The sequence below is a fragment of the Erythrolamprus reginae genome, assembly GCF_031021105.1.
Source record: "Erythrolamprus reginae isolate rEryReg1 chromosome 13 unlocalized genomic scaffold, rEryReg1.hap1 SUPER_13_unloc_5, whole genome shotgun sequence".
Taxonomy (NCBI): domain Eukaryota; kingdom Metazoa; phylum Chordata; class Lepidosauria; order Squamata; family Dipsadidae; genus Erythrolamprus; species Erythrolamprus reginae.
This window is the reverse complement of record NW_027248449.1, coordinates 877-21502: the sequence shown is the minus strand read 5'-3', so window position 1 is coordinate 21502 and position 20626 is coordinate 877. Positions and strand designations below refer to the sequence as shown.

Here is a 20626-nt window from a genome sequence, read left to right as displayed (position 1 = left end):
CGGGGTTAATGTGATGGCGGGACCTACCCTGTGGCGGCCCCGGCCCTCTGGAACCAACTCCCCCCAGAGATTAGAATTGCCCCCACCCTCCTTGCCTTTCAGGATTGCTCCCCCATTCCTTTGATGTAGCAAACCCGCATCATCGCTTGTTAATATTAATAAGGCGTTAATAATAAAGATATCGGATAATAAAATTAAAATCCAATAGATTTCTTTTTGCCTCGGCAAAATACCGGACGTTACCACCGGAGGGCAGGTTTCTATCATTAACAATGCTGAATCAGGCATAGCTGGGTTAATGTCATGGCGGGACCTTCTCTGTGGCGGCCACGGCCCTCTGGATCCGGCCCTCTGGAACCGGACGTGACCACTGGAGGGCAGGTTTCTATCATTAACAATGCTGAATCAGGGATAGCGGGGTTAATGTGATGGCGGGACCTTCTCTGTGGCGGCCCCGGCCCTCTGGAACCAAATCCCCCCAGAGATTAGAATTGCCCCCACCCTCCATGCCTTTCAGGACTGCTCCCCCGTTCCTTTGATGTAGCCAACCCGCATTATCGCTTGTTAATATTAATAAGGCGTTAATAATAAAGATATCGGATAATAAAATTAAAATCCGATATATTTCTTTTTGCCTCCGCAAAACACCGGACGTGACCACCAGAGGGCAGGATTGCTCCCCCATTCCTTTGATGTATCAAACCGCATCATGGCTTGTTAATATTAATAAGGCATTAATTATAAAGATATCGGATAATAAAATTAAAATCCAATAGATTTCTTTTTGCCTCCGCAAATTACCGTACGTGACCACCGGAGGGCAGGTTTCTATCCTTAACAATGCTGAATCAGGCATAGCGGGGTTAATGTGATGGTGGGACCTTCTCTGTGGTGGCACCGGCACTTTGGAACCAACTCCCCCCAAAGATTAGAATTGCCCCCACCCTCCTTGCCTTTCAGGATTGTTTCCCCATTCCTTTGACGTAGCAAACCCGCATCATCGCTTGTTAATATTAATAAGGCGTTAATAATAAAGATATCGGATAATAACATTAAAATCCAATAGATTTCTTTTTGCCTCCGCAAAATACCGGAAGTGACCACCGGAGGGCAGGTTTCTATCCTTAACAATGCTGAATCAGGCATAGCGGGGTTAATGTGATGGCGGGACCTTCTCTGTGGAGGCCCCGGCCCTCTGGAACCAACTCCCCCCAGAGATTAGAATTGCCCCCACCCTCCTTGCCTTTCAGGATGGCTCCCCCATTCCTTTGATGTAGCAAACCCGCATCATCCCTTGTTAATATTAATAAGGCGTTAATAATAAAGATATCGGATAATCAAATTAAAGCCTCCGCAAAATACTGGATGTGACCACCGGAGGGCAGCTTTCTATCCTTAACAATGCTGAATCAGGCATAGCGGGGTTAATGTGATGGCGGGACCTACCCTGTGGCGGCCCCGGCCCTCTGGAACCAACTCCCCCCAGAGATTAGAATTGCCCCCACCCTCCTTGCCTTTCAGGATTGCTCCCCCATTCCTTTGATGTAGCAAACCCGCATCATCGCTTGTTAATATTAATAAGGCGCTAATAATAAAGATATCGGATAACAAAATTAAAATCCAAAAGATTCCTTTTTGCCTCCGCAAAATACGGGAAGTGACCACCGGAGGGCAGCTTTCTATCCTTAACAATACTGAATCAGGCATAGCGGGGTTAATGTGATGGCGGAACCTTCTCTGTTGCGGCCCCGGCCCTCTGGAACAAACTCCCCCCAGAGATTAGAATTGCACCCACCCTCCTTGCCTTTCAGGATTGCTCCCCCATTCCTTCGATGTAGCAAACCGTATCATCGCTTGTTAATATTAATAAGGTGTTAATAATAAAGATATCGGATAATAAAATTAAAATCCAATACTGTAGATTTCTTTTTGCCTCTGCAAAATACCTGACGTGGCCACCGGAGGGCAGGTTTCTATCCTTAACAATGCTGAATCAGGCATAGCGGGGTTAATGTGATGGCGGGACCTACCCTGTGGCGGCCCCGGCCCTCTGGAACCAACTCCCCCCAGAGATTAGAATTGCCCCCACCCTCCTTGCCTTTCAGGATTGCTCCCCCATTCCTTTGATGTAGCAAACCCGCATCATCGCTTGTTAATATTAATAAGGCGCTAATAATAAAGATATCGGATAACAAAATTAAAATCCAAAAGATTCCTTTTTGCCTCCGCAAAATACCGGAAGTGACCACCGGAGGGCAGCTTTCTATCCTTAACAATACTGAATCAGGCATAGCGGGGTTAATGTGATGGCGGAACCTTCTCTGTTGCGGCCCCGGCCCTCTGGAACAAACTCCCCCCAGAGATTAGAATTGCACCCACCCTCCTTGCCTTTCAGAATTGCTCCCCCATTCCTTCGATGTAGCAAACCGTATCATCGCTTGTTAATATTAATAAGGTGTTAATAATAAAGATATCGGATAATAAAATTAAAATCCAATACTGTAGATTTCTTTTTGCCTCTGCAAAATACCTGACGTGGCCACCGGAGGGCAGCTTTCTATCCTTAACAATGCTGAATCAGGCATAGCGGGGTTAATGTGATGGCGGGACTTATCCTGTGGCGGCCCCGGCCCTCTGGAACCAACTCCCCCCAGAGATTAGAATTGCCCCCACCCTCCTTGCCTTTCAGGATTGCTCCCCCATTCCTTTGATGTAGCAAACCCGCATCATCGCTTGTTAATATTAATAAGGCGCTAATAATAAAGATATCGGATAACAAAATTAAAATCCAAAAGATTCCTTTTTGCCTCCGCAAAATACCGGAAGTGACCACCGGAGGGCAGCTTTCTATCCTTAACAATACTGAATCAGGCATAGCGGGGTTAATGTGATGGCGGAACCTTCTCTGTTGCGGCCCCGGCCCTCTGGAACAAACTCCCCCCAGAGATTAGAATTGCACCCACCCTCCTTGCCTTTCAGGATTGCTCCCCCATTCCTTCGATGTAGCAAACCGTATCATCGCTTGTTAATATTAATAAGGTGTTAATAATAAAGATATCGGATAATAAAATTAAAATCTAGTAGATTTCTTTTTGCCTCCGCAAAACACCGGACGTGACCACCGGAGGGCAGGTTTCTATCCTTAACAATGCTGAATTGGGCATAGCGGGGTTATTGTCATGGCGGGACCTTCTCTGTGGCGGCCACGGCCCTCTGGAACCGGCCCTCTGGAACCGGACGTGACCACTGGAGGGCAGGTTTCTATCCTTAACAATGCTGAATCAGGCATAGCGGGGTTAATGTGATGGCGGAACCTTCTCTGTGGCGGCCCTGGCCCTCTGCAACCAACTCCCTCCAGAGATTAGAATTGCCCCCACCCTCCTTGCCTTTCAGGATTGCTCCCCCATTCCTTTGATGTAGCAAACCCGCATCATCGCTTGTTAATATTAATAAGGCGTTAATAATAAAGATATCGGATAACAAAATTAAAATCCAAAAGATTTCTTTTTGCCTCCGCAAAATACCGGAAGTGACCACCAGAGGGCAGGTTTCTATCCTTAACAATGCTGAATCAGGCATAGCGGGGTTAATGTGATGGCGGAACCTTCTCTGTGGCGGCCCCGGCCCTCTGGAACCAACTCCCCCCAGAGATTAGAATTGCCCCCACCCTCCTTGCCTTTCAGGATTGCTCCCCCATTCCTTTGATGTAGCAAACCCGCATCATCGCTTGTTAATATTAATAAGGTGTTAATAATAAAGATATCGGATAACAAAATTAAAATCCAAAAGATTTCTTTTTGCCTCCGCAAAATACCGGAAGTGACCTCCGGAGGGCAGGTTTCTATCCTTAACAATACTGAATCAGGCATAGCGGGGTTAATGTGATGGCGGAACCTTCTCTGTTGCGGCCCCGGCCCTCTGGAACAAACTCCCCCCAGAGATTAGAATTGCCCCCACCCTCCTTGCCTTTCAGGATTGCTCCCCCATTCCTTCGATGTAGCAAACCGCATCATCGCTTGTTAATATTAATAAGGCGTTAATAATAAAGATATCGGATAATAAAATTAAAATCCAATACTTTAGATTTCTTTTTGCATCCGCAAAATATCATACGCGACCACCAGAGGGCAGGTTTCTATCATTAACAATGCTGAATCAGGCATAGCGGGGTTAATGTGATGGCGGGACCTACCCTGTGGCGGCCCCGGCCCTCTGGAACCAACTCCCCCCAGAGATTAGAATTGCCCCCACCCTCCTTGCCTTTCAGGATTGCTCCCCCATTCCTTTGATGTAGCAAACCCCCATCATCGCTTGTTAATATTAATAAGGCGTTAATAATAAAGATATCGGATAATAAAATTAAAATCCAATAGATTTCTTTTTGCCTCCGCCAAATACCGGACGTGACCACCGGAGGGCAGCTTTACTATCATTAACAATGCTGAATCAGGCATAGCGGGGTTAATGTCAAGGCGGGACCTTCTCTGTGGCGGCCACGGCCCTCTGGAACCGGCCCTCTGGAACCGGACGTGACCACCGGAGGGCAGGTTTCTATCATTAACAATGCTGAATCAGGCATAGCGGGGTTAATGTGATGGCGGGACCTTCTCTGAGGCGGCCCCGGCCCTCTGGAACCAACTCCCCCCAGAGATTAGAATTGCCCCCACCCTCCATGCCTTTCAGGACTGCTCCCCCGTTCCTTTGATGTAGCAAACCGCATCATGGCTTGTTAATAATAATAAGGCATTAATAATAAAGATATAGGATAATAAAATTAAAATCCAATTTAAAAAGTAGATTTCTTTTTGTGTCCGCGATATGTGACCACCGGAGGGCAGTTTTCTATCATTAACAATGCTGAATCAGGCATAGCAGGGTGAATGTGATGGCGGGACCTTCTCTGTGGCGGCCCCGGCCCTCTGGAACAAACTCCTCCCAGAGATTAGAATTGCCCCCACCCTCCTTGCCTTTCAGGATTGCTCCCCCATTCCTTTGATGTAGAGAACCGCATCATGGCTTGTTAATATTAATAAGGCATTAATAAGAAAGATGTAGGATAATAAAATTAAAATTCAATTGAAAAAGTAGATTTCTTTTTGTGTCCGCAATACGTGACCACCGGAGGGCAGTTTTCTATCATTACCAATTCTGAATCAGGTACTGTATAGCAGGGTGAATGTGATGGCGGGACCTTCTCTGTGGCGGCTCCGGCCCTCTGGAACCAAGTCCCCCCAGAGATTAGAATTGCCCCCACCCTCCTTGCCTTTCAGGATTGCTCCCCCAATCCTTTGATGTAGGAAATTGCATCATGGCTTGTTAATAATAATAAGGCATTAATAATAAAGATATAGGATAATAAAATTAAAATTCAATCTAAAAAGTAGATTTCTTTTTGTGTCCGCAATACGTGACCACCGGAGGGCAATTTTCTATCATTAACAATGCTGAATCAGGCATAGCAGGGTGAATGTGATGGCGGGATCTTCTCTGTGGCGGCCCCGGCCCTCTGGAACAAACTCCCCCCAGAGATTAGAATTGCCCTCACCCTCCTTGCCTTTCAGGATTGCTCCCCCAGTCCTTTGATGTATCAAACCGCATCATGGCTTGTTGATATTAATAACGCATTAATAATAAAGATATCGGATAATAAAATTAAAATCCAATAGATTTCTTTTTGTGTCCGCAATACCGGACCTGACCACCGGAGGGCAGTTTTCTATCATTAACAATGCTGAATCAGGCATAGCAGGGTGAATGTGATGGCGGGACCTTCTCTGTGGCGGCCCCGGCCTTCTGGAACCAACTCCCCCCAGAGATTAGTATTGCCCCCACCCTCCTTGCCTTTCAGGATTGCTCCCCCATTCCTTTGATGTAGCGAACCGCATCATGGCTTGTTAATATTAATAAGGCATTAATTATTAAGATATCGGATAATACAATTAAAATCCAATTTAAAAAGTAGATTTCTTTTTGTGTCCGCAATACGTGACCACCGGAGAGCAGTTTTCTATCATTAACAATGCTGAATCAGGCATAACAGGGTTAATGTGATGGCGGGACCTTCTCTGTGGCGGCCCCGGCCCTCTGGAACAAACTCCCCCCAGAGATTAGAATTGCCCCCACCCTCCCTGCCTTTCAGGATTGCTCCCCCATTCCTTTGATGTATCGAACCGCATCATGGCTTTTTGATATTAATAAGGCATTAATTATAAAGATATCGGATAATAAAATTAAAATCCAATTTAAAAAGTAGATTTCTTTTTGTGTCCGCAATACGTGACCACCGGAGGACAGTTTTCTATCATTAACAATGCTGAATCAGGCATAGCAGGGTTAATGTGATCGCGGGACCTTCTCTGTGGCGGCCCCGGCCCTCTGGAACCAACTCCCCCTAGAGATTAGAATTGCCCCCACCCTCCTTGCCTTTCAGGATTGCTCCCCCATTCCTTTGATGTAGGAAACCGCATCATGGCTTTTTGATATTAATAAGGCATTAATTATAAAGATATCGGATAATAAAATTAAAATCCAATTTAAAAAGTAGATTTCTTTTTGTGTCCGCAATACGTGACCACCGGAGGACAGTTTTCTATCATTAACAATGCTGAATCAGGCATAGCAGGGTTAATGTGATGGCGGGACCTTCTCTGTGGCGGCCCCTGCCCTCTGGAACTAACTCCCCCCAGAGATTTGAATTGCCTCCACCCTCCTTGCCTTTCAGGATTGCTCCCCCATTCCTTTGATGTAGCAAACCCGCATCATCGGTTGTTAAAAATAAAGATATCGGATAATAAAATTAAAATCCAATTCTGTAGATTTCTTTTGGCGTCCGCAATACCGGACGTGACCACCGGAGGGCTGTTTTCTATCCTTAACAATGCTGAATCAGGCATAGCGGGGTCAATGTGATATCGGGACCTTCTCTGCGGCGGCCCCGGCCCTCTGGAACCAACTCCCCCCAGAGATTAGAATGGCCCCCACCCTCCTTGCCTTTTGTAAGCTACTGAAAACCCACCTCTGCCGTCAGGCACGCGGCAATTCTAGAATTTTCCGGAATTTCCTGAAATTTTCTAGAATTTTTCGGAATTTTGTAGTATTTTCTGGAATTTTCTGGCCCTGCCCTCCCCCAGCCTTCCCCCCCCCCCCCCCCATGCGGGCGTCGTGCGTGTGTTGGGAGCGTCGGCCTCAGTGCAGGAGTGAAAACCGCGCGAGTTTCCTCAGGTTGGGATTGAGTGGTCGCTCTTGAGCCCTCTAGAAGCGCGCAGGGTTCGAGACGCTCGCGGGCAGCCGTGCCGACCGGGAGCAGCAGCCCGAGCGCAGGGGAGGCCGAGTCCGCTGTGGCCGAGGCGGCCGAAACCAGCATGGAGGAGGAGGCGGCGGCGGCGGTCATCACGGCGGCCATGCGGCAGGAGAAGGCGCGCCTGGGGGCTGAGGGCCGCGAAACGGAGCGGCGGAGGCCGGAGGAGGTGCGGGGCCCGAGCACTCGGAGGGGCTGGGACGGGGCTCCGGGGCGGGAGGAGGCCCGGAGAGACTTCGTAGTGGTTTCATTTATTTTAATTCTCTCACATGAAACCGGGATTGAGCGCCTCAACTTTCCCTCCAGAAACGAGGGAATTGTCTTCACGCAGCCTCGGAGCTTTGTGTGCCGCCAAATACGCACTTGACTTGACTTGCATTTATTCCACTTCGACGACGCCCAGCAAGTGAATGAAATAAAATAAATGCTTCTCCATTTCCCCCTTGCGTCGTTTTTCTCCTCGAGGAGAGAGCAGCAGGGGGGGGGGGGGGGGGCACCTGGGCAGCCTGCAAAAAGGGCTTCGGTTTTAGATGTTTTCCCCCCCCTCGCTAAAATTTTGTCCCTCAGCTTTATTTGTGGTCCAGGATTTTTTTGGTACACAATAAATTCAGAGATCCATCCCCTCCGCCCAAATTACTAGTAGTAGTACTAGTACTACTATGACTACTACTACTACTAGTAGTAGTAGTATTTATTGCATTTATATCCCACCCCTCTCCAAGGACTTAGGACAGAATTTAAAATTCTTGTAAAAAGCATGCAAATAAAATTAAACCTCCTTTAACTCCCCCAAACTGCCTGCAAGCCTACATTTTCCCCTGCCTTGCTGAAAGTTGACATCTAATGTTAGAAATGTGGGAAATTTATTGTTTATATTTATTTATTTATTTATTTATTCATTCATTTATTCAGTCAATCACCCACAACATAAAGCAATACCTCAGCCAACCTGGCCTATGTATGAAAACGTGTGTTTGCCTGTTTGAATGGGGCTGATTGATTTTTAAACATGGGGTTTAGATTAACTACTTGTAAATTTAATTGGATTAGGATATATAGATAGAAAGAGAGATAGATAGATAGATGAGGACTGGGGCGGCTTAACACCCCAGTCATCCATCCATCCATTCATCCATCTAATCTAATCTAATCTAATCTAATATATAATATGTTCCAAGCTGCCCCAGTCCTCACAGAGGGGCGGCATATAAATCCAAATAAAATCAGAATCGTGATTGACAGGGAGGAATTATATATTGGCAAATAGAAAATAAATCAAATCTGATGTACTCGGAACACCCTCACTATATTACAACAATATAACATGTTTATCTGACACTGTATGTAGAAAATTCAGAGCCAAACAGCTGCTCTGGATGAGTAGCTGCTTTGGTTGAATAAAAGGCTGTATTTCCAGTGGGTCCTTGAAGGAAAGAGTAGGGATGAACTATTCTTTAATTGGTGAAAGATAATACAAATGTTTATATTTCCAATAGCACGTTCAGTTAATGTCGATATTTATAATTGATTACTTTTTCCCCCCTCACAGGCTTACATGAATAGGGACAGAGATTGAAATGAGATGCGCTACAAGAGACTTCAACACTTTCTTGAAAAAAGCAACATCTACTCAAAGTTCTTGCTGACTAAGATGGAACAGCAGCAATTGGAGGTGAGCAGCATTTAAAAATAGAAGCTAGATATATGGAATCTGTCTAGTAATGCATTTCAGATAAAGCTTCCATAATATCATTTGTCATTGGAATTAAAAACATCTAGGTTCTGGTCATTTTTATTGGATTTCACGGCATAGTTTTGGCCTAATATAAATGAGTCCACCTGTGTTTGTGTAGATACACAACACCCACAAATTCACGCATACATGACCGAAGGCTAGTTTGGCCTACAGGTTAATGGGAGATCTGAATTCCAGTCCTGCCTTATGCATGCAAGCCAACCACAGTCATTCTCTTTCGGCTTAGGAAGAAGTAATTGGCAAACCACTTCCAAACACTGGGCTAGAAGACTTGTCCTTATAGTTACCAGGACTCAAGACAGACTCAAGCGTGTCTTCACGCAAGAATTCACGTAGCCATAGCAAGCTGATGCTGAGCTGCTATTTTTGAACTAGAGTCAGAAAGAACCACCTTTGCCAGACCAAGCCTCGAATACAGCTCATCTGTCTGGAACCCCCACCGCATTTCCGACATAAACACTCTAGAAAACATCCAGAGATATTTTTTTAGAAGAGCCCTCCACTCCTCCACTCGTAACAGAATACCCTACGTAACTAGACTTACAATCCTAAGTTTAGAAAGCTTAGACCTACGTCCCCTTAAACACGACAACCAAAGCCCATAAAATCATCTGCTACAACGTCCTTCCCGTCAAAGACTACTTCAGCTTCAACCACAACAACACACGAGCACACAACAGATACAAACTTAAAGTAAACCGCTCCAAACTTGACTGCAGGGAATACAAATTTAGTAACCGAGTAGTTGATGCATGGAAGTCACTACCTGTAGTATCATCTCTTAAACCCCAAAACTTTACCCTTAGATTATCTACTTTTGACATCTCCTGATTCCCAAGAGGTTAGTAAGGGGCGTGCATAAGCGCACCAGCGTGCCTTCCATCCCCTGTCCTAATGTTTCTAGTACAGTATCCTGTATATAAATATTATTATATCTTTGTATACCACCAATCCATACTTGACAAAACAAACAAACAAATAAAATAAATAGATGTAGCACCATATCTAATCCATAAACAACTACTTATGCTTAACAGGACGGTCAACTTCTTTCAACTTTTTGTAAGGCAGCTATTGTGGCCAAGAAGTGGAGCTCTCCCCTCACTATCGGGAGTTTGTGAGTTTGATCCTAGGTAGAAGCAGACGTAGGGTCTCCCGCTTGGACTAGATGACCTGTAAGGTCCTTCCAACTCTTAATCCGTTAAATTCTTAAAAATAGAGTTTGAAAAAAGTCAAACAGCTTTCACTCCCCCCTCGAACATTCTTAAGCTGTCATGACACTACTGAAATAAGGGCCACAGAACGAGGAGATGCAGGGGCTCCATTTTTCCGGTCTTATCCCAACGCACATTACAGGATTGTGTTTACGTATGATTCCCGGGAACAGTATTCTGATTAAACAGTTTCTATTAATTGGCCTGGCTTTAATTTTTTCTCATTTTTCAGCAGTTTAGCTCCTTAACCAGCAGCTAAACTCTAGGTTTTGTTGTTGTCACAAAGCCTCTGGTTCGTGGCCTTGTTATCTTGCCTTCCAGTATAAGCAGAACAAAGTTTCATCCTAACGTCCAATTGCATTGCTGTTCTACTATGACACCCTTGATTCTGACTTTCTGTTCCTACGCATTCTCTCCTGGGTTGATAACAAAGTATAAATTATATACCGCTCCAAAAAAAATAAAGGGAACACTTAAACAGCAGAATAGAACTCCAAGTAAATCAAACTTTTGTGAAATCAAACCGTCCACTTAGGAAGCAACACTGATTGACAGTCAATTATACAGGCTCTTGGGCACATTCAACTTTGTACAGAACGAAGGGTTCAGTATTTCATTCATTCAGATCTAGAGTGTGTTATTTGAAGGTTCCCTTTATTTTTATAGAAACATAGAAACATAGAAGTCTGACGGCAGAAAAAGACCCCATGGTCCATCTAGTCTGCCCTTATACTATTTTCTGTATTTTATCTTAGGATGGATATATGTTTATCCCAGGCATGTTTAAATTCAGTTACTTTGGATTTATCTACCACGTCTGCTGGAAGTTTGTTCCAAGGATTTTTTGAGCAGCGTACTTTATAAAGTATAAAAAGATGTTGAGACTTTGGGAAAGGTGCAGAGAAGGACAACTAAGAAGATTCAAGAGCTGGCGGCTAAAACATAGGAAGAACAGTTGGAGGATTTGGGTTTGGCTAATCTAGAGAAAAGAAGGATTAGTGGGGACATGATAGCAGCATCCCAATATTTGAGAGGCTGCCATAAAGAAGAGTGTATCAAATTATTCCCCAAAGCACTGAAAGGCAGGACCAAAAACGATGGAAACTAATCAAAGAGAAGCAACCTGGCATTGAGAAACTGCCTAACAGCGAGGGCAATTAACCAACGGGACAGCTGGCCTTCGGACATCGTGGGTGCTTTAGGGAAGAAGCGACTAGCCTGAAACGGTATAAGATTTCCTGCTTGAGCAGGGGGCTGTATTAGAAGACCTCCAAGGTCCCTTCCAGCTTTATTCTGATTCATGCTAGGGGGAAAAAAATCATCTAAGTTAAATTGAATCTCTCATTCCTAAACCTCTAAGGCAGCAATTTGTTTGTTTATTTCTTTGTAAAATTTATACGTACCCAACTTCACATTGGACTCTGGGCGGCTTACAATAAAAACAATAGCGAACCTTTTTTGGTTCTCGTGGCAAAAGGGGGGGGAGGGTGCGTGCCCATACCCATAATCCCATGCATGGCTCCCAGCACGCGATGGCACAGCCTTTGGGGAGGGGGAAAACGGCCTCCCCTACCCCACCCTGGAGGGTGAAACAGGATGTATCCTGACTCCCACTAGGCCCAGAAGGCCCAACTGGTGCACCAGACCTGAGCCTGCGTGTCCACCCATATGACTCCATGTGCCACTTGTGACACGCGTACCATAGGTTTGCCATCATGGCTTTGAGGTATTTGCTATTAAAATGAAAATAGTCTCAAATGCCAAAGTAGAGAGGTACATCAAATTTTGAAGTTCACTTGTCTGTGCATAAAAAACGATTGATTTGTAAAAAATTAGGGTTAGGGTTAGGGTTAAGGTGATGGCGGGACCCAGGGGAAGAGCCTTCTCTGTGGCGGCCCCGGCCCTCTGGAACCAACTCTCCCCAGAAATTAGAATTGCCCCCACCCTCCTTGCTTTTCAGGATTGCTCCCCTATTCCTTTGATGTAGCAAACCGCATCATCGCTTGTTAATATTAATGAGGCGTTAATAATAAAGATATCGGATAATAACATTAAAATCCAATAGATTTCTTTTTGCCTCCGCAAAATACCGGACGTGACCACTGGAGGGCAGCTTTCTATCATTAACAGTGCTGAATCAGGCATAGCAGGGTGAATGTGATGGCGGGACCTTCTCTGTGGCGGCCCCGGCCGTCTGGAACCAACTCTCCCCAGAGATTAGAATTGCCCCCACCCTCCTTGCCTTTCAGGATTGCTCCCCCATTCCTTTGATGTAGCAAACCCGCATCATCGCTTGTTAATATTAATAAGGCGTTAATAATAAAGATATCGGATAATAAAATTACAATGCAATAGATTTCTTTTTGCCTCCGCAAAATACCGGACGTGACCACCGGAGGGCAGCTTTCCATCATTAACAATGCTGAATCAGGTATAGCGGGGTTAATGTGATGGCGGGACCTTCTCTGTGGCGGCCCCGGCTCTCTGGAACCAACTCCCCCCAGAGATTAGAATTGCCCCCACCCTCCTTGCCTTTCAGGATTGCTCCCCCATTCCTTTGATGTAGCAAACCCACATCATCGCTTGTTAATATTAATAAGGCGTTAATAATAAAGATATCGGATAATAAAATTAAAATCCAATAGATTTCTTTTTGCCTCTGCAAAATACCGGACGTGACTACCGGAGGGCAGGTTTCTATCATTAACAATGCTGAATCAGGCATAGCGGGGTTAATGTGATGGCGGGACCTTCTCTGTGGCAGCCCCGGCCCTCTGGAACCAACTCCCCCCAGAGATTAGAATTGCCCCCACCCTCCTTGCCTTTCAGGATTGCTCCCCCATTCCTTTGATGTAGCAAACCCGCATCATCGCTTGTTAATATTAATAAGGCGTTAATAATAAAGATATCGGATAATAAAATTAAAATCCAATAGATTTCTTTTTGCCTCCGCAAAATACCGGACGTGACCACTGGAGGGCAGCTTTCTATCATTAACAGTGCTGAATCAGGCATAGCAGGGTGAATGTGATGGCGGGACCTTCTCTGTGGCGGCCCCGGCCGTCTGGAACCAACTCTCCCCAGAGATTAGAATTGCCCCCACCCTCCTTGCCTTTCAGGATTGCTCCCCCATTCCTTTGATGTAGCAAACCCGCATCATCGCTTGTTAATATTAATAAGGCGTTAATAATAAAGATATCGGATAATAAAATTACAATGCAATAGATTTCTTTTTGCCTCCGCAAAATACCGGACGTGACCACCGGAGGGCAGCTTTCCATCATTAACAATGCTGAATCAGGTATAGCGGGGTTAATGTGATGGCGGGACCTTCTCTGTGGCGGCCCCGGCTCTCTGGAACCAACTCCCCCCAGAGATTAGAATTGCCCCCACCCTCCTTGCCTTTCAGGATTGCTCCCCCATTCCTTTGATGTAGCAAACCCCCATCATCGCTTGTTAATATTAATAAGGCGTTAATAATAAAGATATCGGATAATAAAATTAAAATCCAATAGAATTCTTTTTGCCTCCGCAAAATACCGGACATGACCACCGGAGGGCAGCTTTCTATCATTAACAATGCTGAATCAGGCATAGCAGGATGAATGTGATGGCGGGACCTTCTCTGTGGCGGCCCCGGCCCTCTGGAACCAACTCCCCCCAGAAATTAGAATTGCCCCCACCCTCCTTGCCTTTCAGGATTGCTCCCCCATTCCTTTGATGTAGCAAATCCGCATCATCGCTTGTTAATATTAATTAGGCGTTAATAATAAAGATATCGGATAATAAAATTAAAATCCAATAGATTTCTTTTTGCCTCCGCAAAATACCGGACGTGACCACCAGAGGGCAGCTTTCTATCATTAACAATGCTGAATCAGGCATAGCGGGGTTAATGTGATGGCGGGACCTTCTCTGTGGCGGCCCCGGCCCTCTGGAACCCACTCCCCCCAGAGATTAGAATTGCCCCCACCCTCCTTGCCTTTCAGGATTGCTCCCCCATTCCTTTGATGTAGCAAACCCGCATCATCGCTTGTTAATATTAATAAGGCGTTAATAATAAAGATATCTGATAATGAAATTAAAATCCAATAGATTTCTTTTTGCCTTCGCAGTACAGGATGTGACCACCGGAGGGCAGTTTCCCCATCGTTAACAATGCTGAATCAGGCATAGCGGGGTTAATGTGATGGCGGGACCTTCTCTGTGGCAGCCCCGGCCCTCTGGAACCAACTCCCCCCAGAGATTAGAATTGCCCCCACCCTCCTTGCCTTTCAGGATTGCTCCCCCCATTCCTTTGATGTAGCAAACCCGCATCATCGCTTGTTAATATTAATAAGACGTTAATAATAAAGATATAGGATAATAAAATTACAATGCAATAGATTTCTTTTTGCCTCCGCAAAATACCGGACGTGACCACCGGAGGGCAGCTTTCCATCATTAACAATGCTGAATCAGGTATAGCGAGGTTAATGTGATGGCGGGACCTTCTCTGTGGCGGCCCCGGCTCTCTGGAACCAACTCCCCCCAGAGATTAGAATTGCCCCCACCCTCCTTGCCTTTCAGGATTGCTCCCCCCATTCCTTTGATGTAGCAAACCCCCATCATCGCTTGTTAATATTAATAAGGCGTTAATAATAAAGATATCGGATAATAAAATTAAAATCCAATAGAATTCTTTTTGCCTCCGCAAAATACCGGACATGACCACCGGAGGGCAGCTTTCTATCATTAACAATGCTGAATCAGGCATAGCAGGATGAATGTGATGGCGGGACCTTCTCTGTGGCGGCCCCCGGCCCTCTGGAACCAACTCCCCCCAGAAATTAGAATTGCCCCCACCCTCCTTGCCTTTCAGGATTGCTCCCCCATTCCTTTGATGTAGCAAATCCGCATCATCGCTTGTTAATATTAATTAGGCGTTAATAATAAAGATATCGGATAATAAAATTAAAATCCAATAGATTTCTTTTTGCCTCCGCAAAATACCGGACGTGACCACCAGAGGGCAGCTTTCTATCATTAACAATGCTGAATCAGGCATAGCGGGGTTAATGTGATGGCGGGACCTTCTCTGTGGCGGCCCCGGCCCCTCTGGAACCCACTCCCCCCAGAGATTAGAATTGCCCCCACCCTCCTTGCCTTTCAGGATTGCTCCCCCATTCCTTTGATGTAGCAAACCCGCATCATCGCTTGTTAATATTAATAAGGCGTTAATAATAAAGATATCTGATAATAAAATTAAAATCCAATAGATTTCTTTTTGCCTTCGCAGTACAGGATGTGACCACCGGAGGGCAGTTTCCCCATCGTTAACAATGCTGAATCAGGCATAGCGGGGTTAATGTGATGGCGGGACCTTCTCTGTGGCAGCCCCGGCCCTCTGGAACCAACTCCCCCCAGAGATTAGAATTGCCCCCACCCCTCCTTGCCTTTCAGGATTGCTCCCCCATTCCTTTGATGTAGCAAACCCGCATCATCGCTTGTTAATATTAATAAGACGTTAATAATAAAGATATCAGATAATAAAATTAAAATCCAATAGATTTCTTTTTGCCTCTGCAAAATACTGGACGTGACCACCGGAGGGCAGGTTTCCCATCATTAACAATGCTGAATCAGGCATAGCGGGGTTAATGTGATGGCGGGACCTTCTCTGTGGAGCCCCGGCCCTCTGGAACCAACTCCTCCCAGAGATTAGAATTGCCCCCGCCCTCCTTGCCTTTCAGGATTGCTCCCCCATTCCTTTGATGTAGCAAACCCGCATCATCGCTTGTTAATATTAATAAGGAGTTAATAATAAAGATATTGGATAATAAGATTAAAATCCAATACAGTGAACCCTCGATCATCGCGAGGGTTCCGTTCCAGGACCCCCACGCGATGATCGATTTTTAGCGAAGTAGCGGTGCGGAAGTAAAAACACCATCTGCGCGTGCGCAGATGGTGTTTTTGCTTCCACTGCCGCCCGCCCTTCGCCCCGCCACCCCCGTTGCTCGCGCCTGGGGTGCGCGCCGGCGCTTGGGGACTCCCTAGCTCCGCCTCCCAGCTGGGGAGCGGAGCTGGGATGTCCCCAAGCGCGCGCGGCTTTCCCCAGCAACGCGCGCGCGGTGGGGACTCCCTAGATCCGCCTCCCAGCTGGGGAGCGGAGCTGGGATGTCCCCAAGCGCGTGCGCTTTCCCCAGCAACGCGCGGAAGCCTCTGGGGGAAGGGGGAAGACCCAGGGAAGCCTCTGCCTGGCGGGGAAACTCCACCATCTACGCATGCGTGGAAGGGCACGCATGCGCAGATGGTGGAGTTTACTTCCGGGTTGAAAACTCGCGAAATAGCCCTTTCGCGATACTTGAGGACGCGAAACTCGAGGGTTCACTGTAGATTTCTTTTTTGCCTCCGCAAAATACCGGACGTGACCACCGGAGGGCAGGTTTCTATCAATCATTAACAATGCTGAATCAGGCATCGCGGGGTTAATGTGACGGCGGGACCTTCTCTGGCGGCCCCGGCCCTCTGGAACTCCCCCCAGAGATTAGAATTGCCCCTTTCAGGATTGCTACCTCATTCCTTTGATGTAGGAAACCCGCATCGTCGCTTGTTAATATTAATAAGGCGTTAATAATAAAGATATCGGATAATAAAATTAAAATCCAATGTGAATCAGGCATAGCGGGGTCAATGTGATGGCGGGACCTTCTCTGTGGCGGCCCCGGCCCTCTGGAACCACCTCCACCCAGAGATTAGAATTGCCCGCACCCTCCTTGCCTTTCAGGATTGCTCCCCCATTCCTTTGATGTAGCGAACCGCATCATCGCTTGTTAATATTAATAAGACATTAATAATAAAGATATGGGATAATAAAATTGAAATCCAATAGATTTGTTTTGGGGTGTGCAATACCGGACATAACCACCGGAGGGCAGTTTCCCCATTATTAACAATGCTGAATCAGGCATAGCAGGGTGAATGTGATGGCGGGACCTTCTCTGTGGCGGCCCCGGCCCTCTGGAACCACCTCCCCCCAGAGATTAGAATTGCCCCAACCCTCCTTGCCTTTCAGGATTGTTCCCCCATTCCTTTGATGTAGCGAACCGCATCATCGCTTGTTAATATTAATAAGGCGTTAATAAAGATATGGGATAATAAAATTAAAATCCAATAGATTTCTTTTGGGGTATGCAATACCCGGACGTGACCACCGCTACTCCCCCCCATGCTAGTCCCCCCCCCGCTAGCCCCCCCCGCTAGTCCCCCCCCGCTCCACCGCTAGCCCCCCCTCGCTAGCCCCCCCCGCTAGCCCCCCCCGCTAGCCCCCCCGCTAGCCCCCTTGCCATCCCCCCCGCCAGCCCCCCCTTGCCAGCCCTCCCGTGGACTAGCGTGTGGGGGGCTAGCGTGGAGGGGACTAGTGTGGGGGGGCGTAGCAGGCTGGGGACTAGCAGGCTAGCCTGCCCCACGCTAGCCCCCCCATGCTAGCCCCCCCTTCGCACCAGCCCCCCCCGCGTCAGCCCCCCATGCTAGCCCCCTCCCGTTAGCCCCCCCGCTACCCTCCCCCCGCTAGCCCCCCCCACGCCAGACCCCCGCAACAGGCCCCCCGCTCCAGACACCCCACGCCAGACACCCCCGCGCCAGACACCCCCGCGCCAGACTCCCCCGCGCCAGACTCCCCACGAGCCCTTCCACCAGCCCCCTGCGCCAGCCCAGCCCGCGCCAGCCCCCCCTGCGCCAGCCGCCACCCCGTGCCAGACCACCCCGTGCCAGCCCCCCCCGCAAGGCCCCCACGCCCTCGCGGCAGACCCCCCGTGCCAGACACCCCTGCGCCAGCCCCCCCCCCGTGCCAGCCCCCCCACGCCAGACACCACCAGGCCAACCCCCCTGCGCCAGCCCCCCCTGCAGCAGCCCCCCGGCAGCCTCCTGCGCCAGCCCCCCCCCGCGCCAGGCCCCCCGCGCCTGGCCCCCCTGCCAGGCCCCCTGCACCAGCCCCTTCGCCAGCCCCCTGTGCCAGCCCCCCCACGCCAGCCCCCCCCACGCCAGGCCACCCCGCGAGGCCCCCGCGCCAGCCCTCGCAGCAGACCCCCGCACCAGCTCCCCCGCGCCAGACAACCCCCACGCCAGCCACCCCTCGCGCCAGCCACCCCGCCAGCGCCCCTGCGAGCCCCCACGCCAGCCCCCTCGCCAGCCCCTCGCGCCAGTCCCCCCGCGCCAGCCCCCCCATGCCAGCCCCCCCCGCGCCAGACACCTTCGCGCCAGACACCTTCGCGCCAGACACCCGCACGCCAGCCACCCCCCGCGCCAGCCTCCCCCGCGCCAGCCACCCCTGCGCCAGACACTTTGCGCCAGACATCCCCGTGCCAGCCACCCCCCGCGCCAGCCACCCCTGCGCCAGACCCCCGTGCCAAGCCACCCCGCGCCAGCCCCCCCTGCGCCAGACCCCCCTGCGCCAGCCCCCCATGCCAGCCCCCCCTGCGCCAGCCCCCCCCGTGCCAGCCCCCCGCGCCAACCACCCCCGTGCCAGCCACCCCCCGCGCCAGCCTCCCCCGCGCCAGCCCCCCCCGCGCCTGGCCACCCCCGCCCCAGGCCACCCCCGCGCCAGACACCACGCCAGACAGCCCCGCGCCAGCCCCCCGCGCCAGCCTCCCCGCGCCAGCCACCCCCGCGCCAGGCCACCCCCGCGCCAGACACCCCACGCCAGACACCCCTGCGCCAGACACCCCTGCGCCAGACACCCCTGCCAACCCCCCCACGCCACCCTCCCCCGTGCCAGCCACCCCGCGCCAAGCCACCCCCGCGCCAGACACCCCACGCCAGCCTCCCCGTGAGCCCCCCACCGCCGGCCCCCCGCGCCAGCCCCCCTCGTGCCAGCCCCCCACGCCAGCAGCCACCCGCGCCAGCCCCCCGCGCCTGGCCACCCCCCGCCCCAGGCCACCCCCGCGCCAGACACCCCGCGCCAGCCCCCCGCGCCACCCACCCTCGCGTCAGACACCCCCCGCGCCATACACCCCTCCGCGCCAGACACCCCTGCGCCAGACACCCCTGCCAACCCCCCCGCGGCAGCCACCCCGCGCCAGGCCAGCCCCCGCGCCAGACACCCCGCGCCAGCCCCCCGCGCCAGCCTCCCCGCAAGCCCCCCCACCGCCGGCCCCCCGCGCCAGCCCCCCCCGCGCCAGCCCTCCGCACCAGCCCCCCTCGCGTCAGCCCCCCCCCCCGCGCCTGGCCACCCCCCGCCCCAGGCCACCCCCGCGCCAGACACCCCCCCCGTGCCAGACACCCCTGCGCCAGACACCCCTGCCAACCCCCCCGCGTCAGCCTCCCCCACGCCAGCCACCCCGCGCCAGGCCACCCCCGTGCCAGACACCCCACACCAGACACCCCCGCGCCAGCCCCCCGCGCCAGCCTCCCCGCAAGCCCCCCACCGCCGCCCCACTGCGCCAGCCCCCCCGCGCCAGCCCCCCCCGCACCAGCCCCTCGCGTCAGCCCCCCTCGCGTCAGCCCCCCCGCGCCTGGCCACCCCCGCGCCAGACACCCCCCGTGCCAGACACCCCCTGCGCCAGACACCCCTGCCAACCCCCCCGCGTCAGCCTCCCCCACGCCAGCCACCCTGCGCCAGGCCACCCCCGCGCCAGACACCCCCGCGCCAGCCTCCCCGCGAGCCCCCCCACCGCGCCTGGCCACCCCCGTGCCAGACACCCCGCGCCAGCCCCCCGCGCCAGCCTCCCCGCGAGCCCCCCCACCGCCAGCCCCCCACGCCAGCCCCCTCCGCGCCAGCCACCCTCGCGTCAGACACCCCCCGCGCCAGACACCCCCCCGCGCCAGACACCCCTGCGGCAGACACCCCTGCCAACCCCCCGCGTCAGCCTCCCCCACGCCAGCCACCCCGCGCCAGGCCACCCACGCGCCAGACACCCCACGCCAGACACCCCGCGCCAGCCCCCCCGCGCCAGCCTCCCCGTGAGCCCCCCACCGCCGGCCCCCCGCGCCAGCCCCCCCCGCGCCAGCCACCCTCGCGTCAGACACCCCCGCGCCAGACACCCCCCCCGCGCCAGACACCCCTGCGCCAGACACCCCTGCCAGCCCCCCCCGCGCCAGCCTTCCCTGCGCCAGCTCCGCCGTGCCAGCCCCCCCTCGTGCTAGCCACCCCGCGCCAGCAGCTCCTTGCGGTAGCCCCCCCCCGCGCTAGACCACCCCACGCAAGGCCCTCCCAGGCCCCCCGCTTTTTCTGTCCGTTTGAAAGGAGCGCTTGAGAAGTTTGGAAAGGCCATGACCCTTGAATCCACGTTTCCCCACAAAACAGCTGGTCCTGCAAACCTTTCATTCTTATGGCTGGGAAACTATAGACACGTCATAGAAACAGCGAGATAAAGGCCC

The 20626-nt window shown here is 51.2% G+C and overlaps 1 protein-coding gene and 1 long non-coding RNA gene across 2 annotated transcripts; both read left to right on the top strand.

Moving 5' to 3' along the window:
- Positions 1–7182: 7182 nt before the first annotated feature.
- Positions 7183–9082, top strand: LOC139155181 (uncharacterized). The gene is made up of 2 exons (XR_011557042.1): positions 7183–7466; positions 8847–9082. It is a non-coding gene; the product is annotated as an uncharacterized lncRNA (long non-coding RNA).
- Positions 9083–10221: 1139 nt separating this feature from the next.
- On the top strand, positions 10222–20209 carry LOC139155184 (basic proline-rich protein-like; the record flags this gene model as incomplete). Its single annotated transcript, XM_070730268.1, has 2 exons — positions 10222–10228; positions 17823–20209. Coding segments are annotated over exons 1-2 (2394 nt in total), but the record flags the coding sequence as incomplete, so codon positions are not given.
- Between the last annotated feature and the right edge of the window lie 417 nt (positions 20210–20626).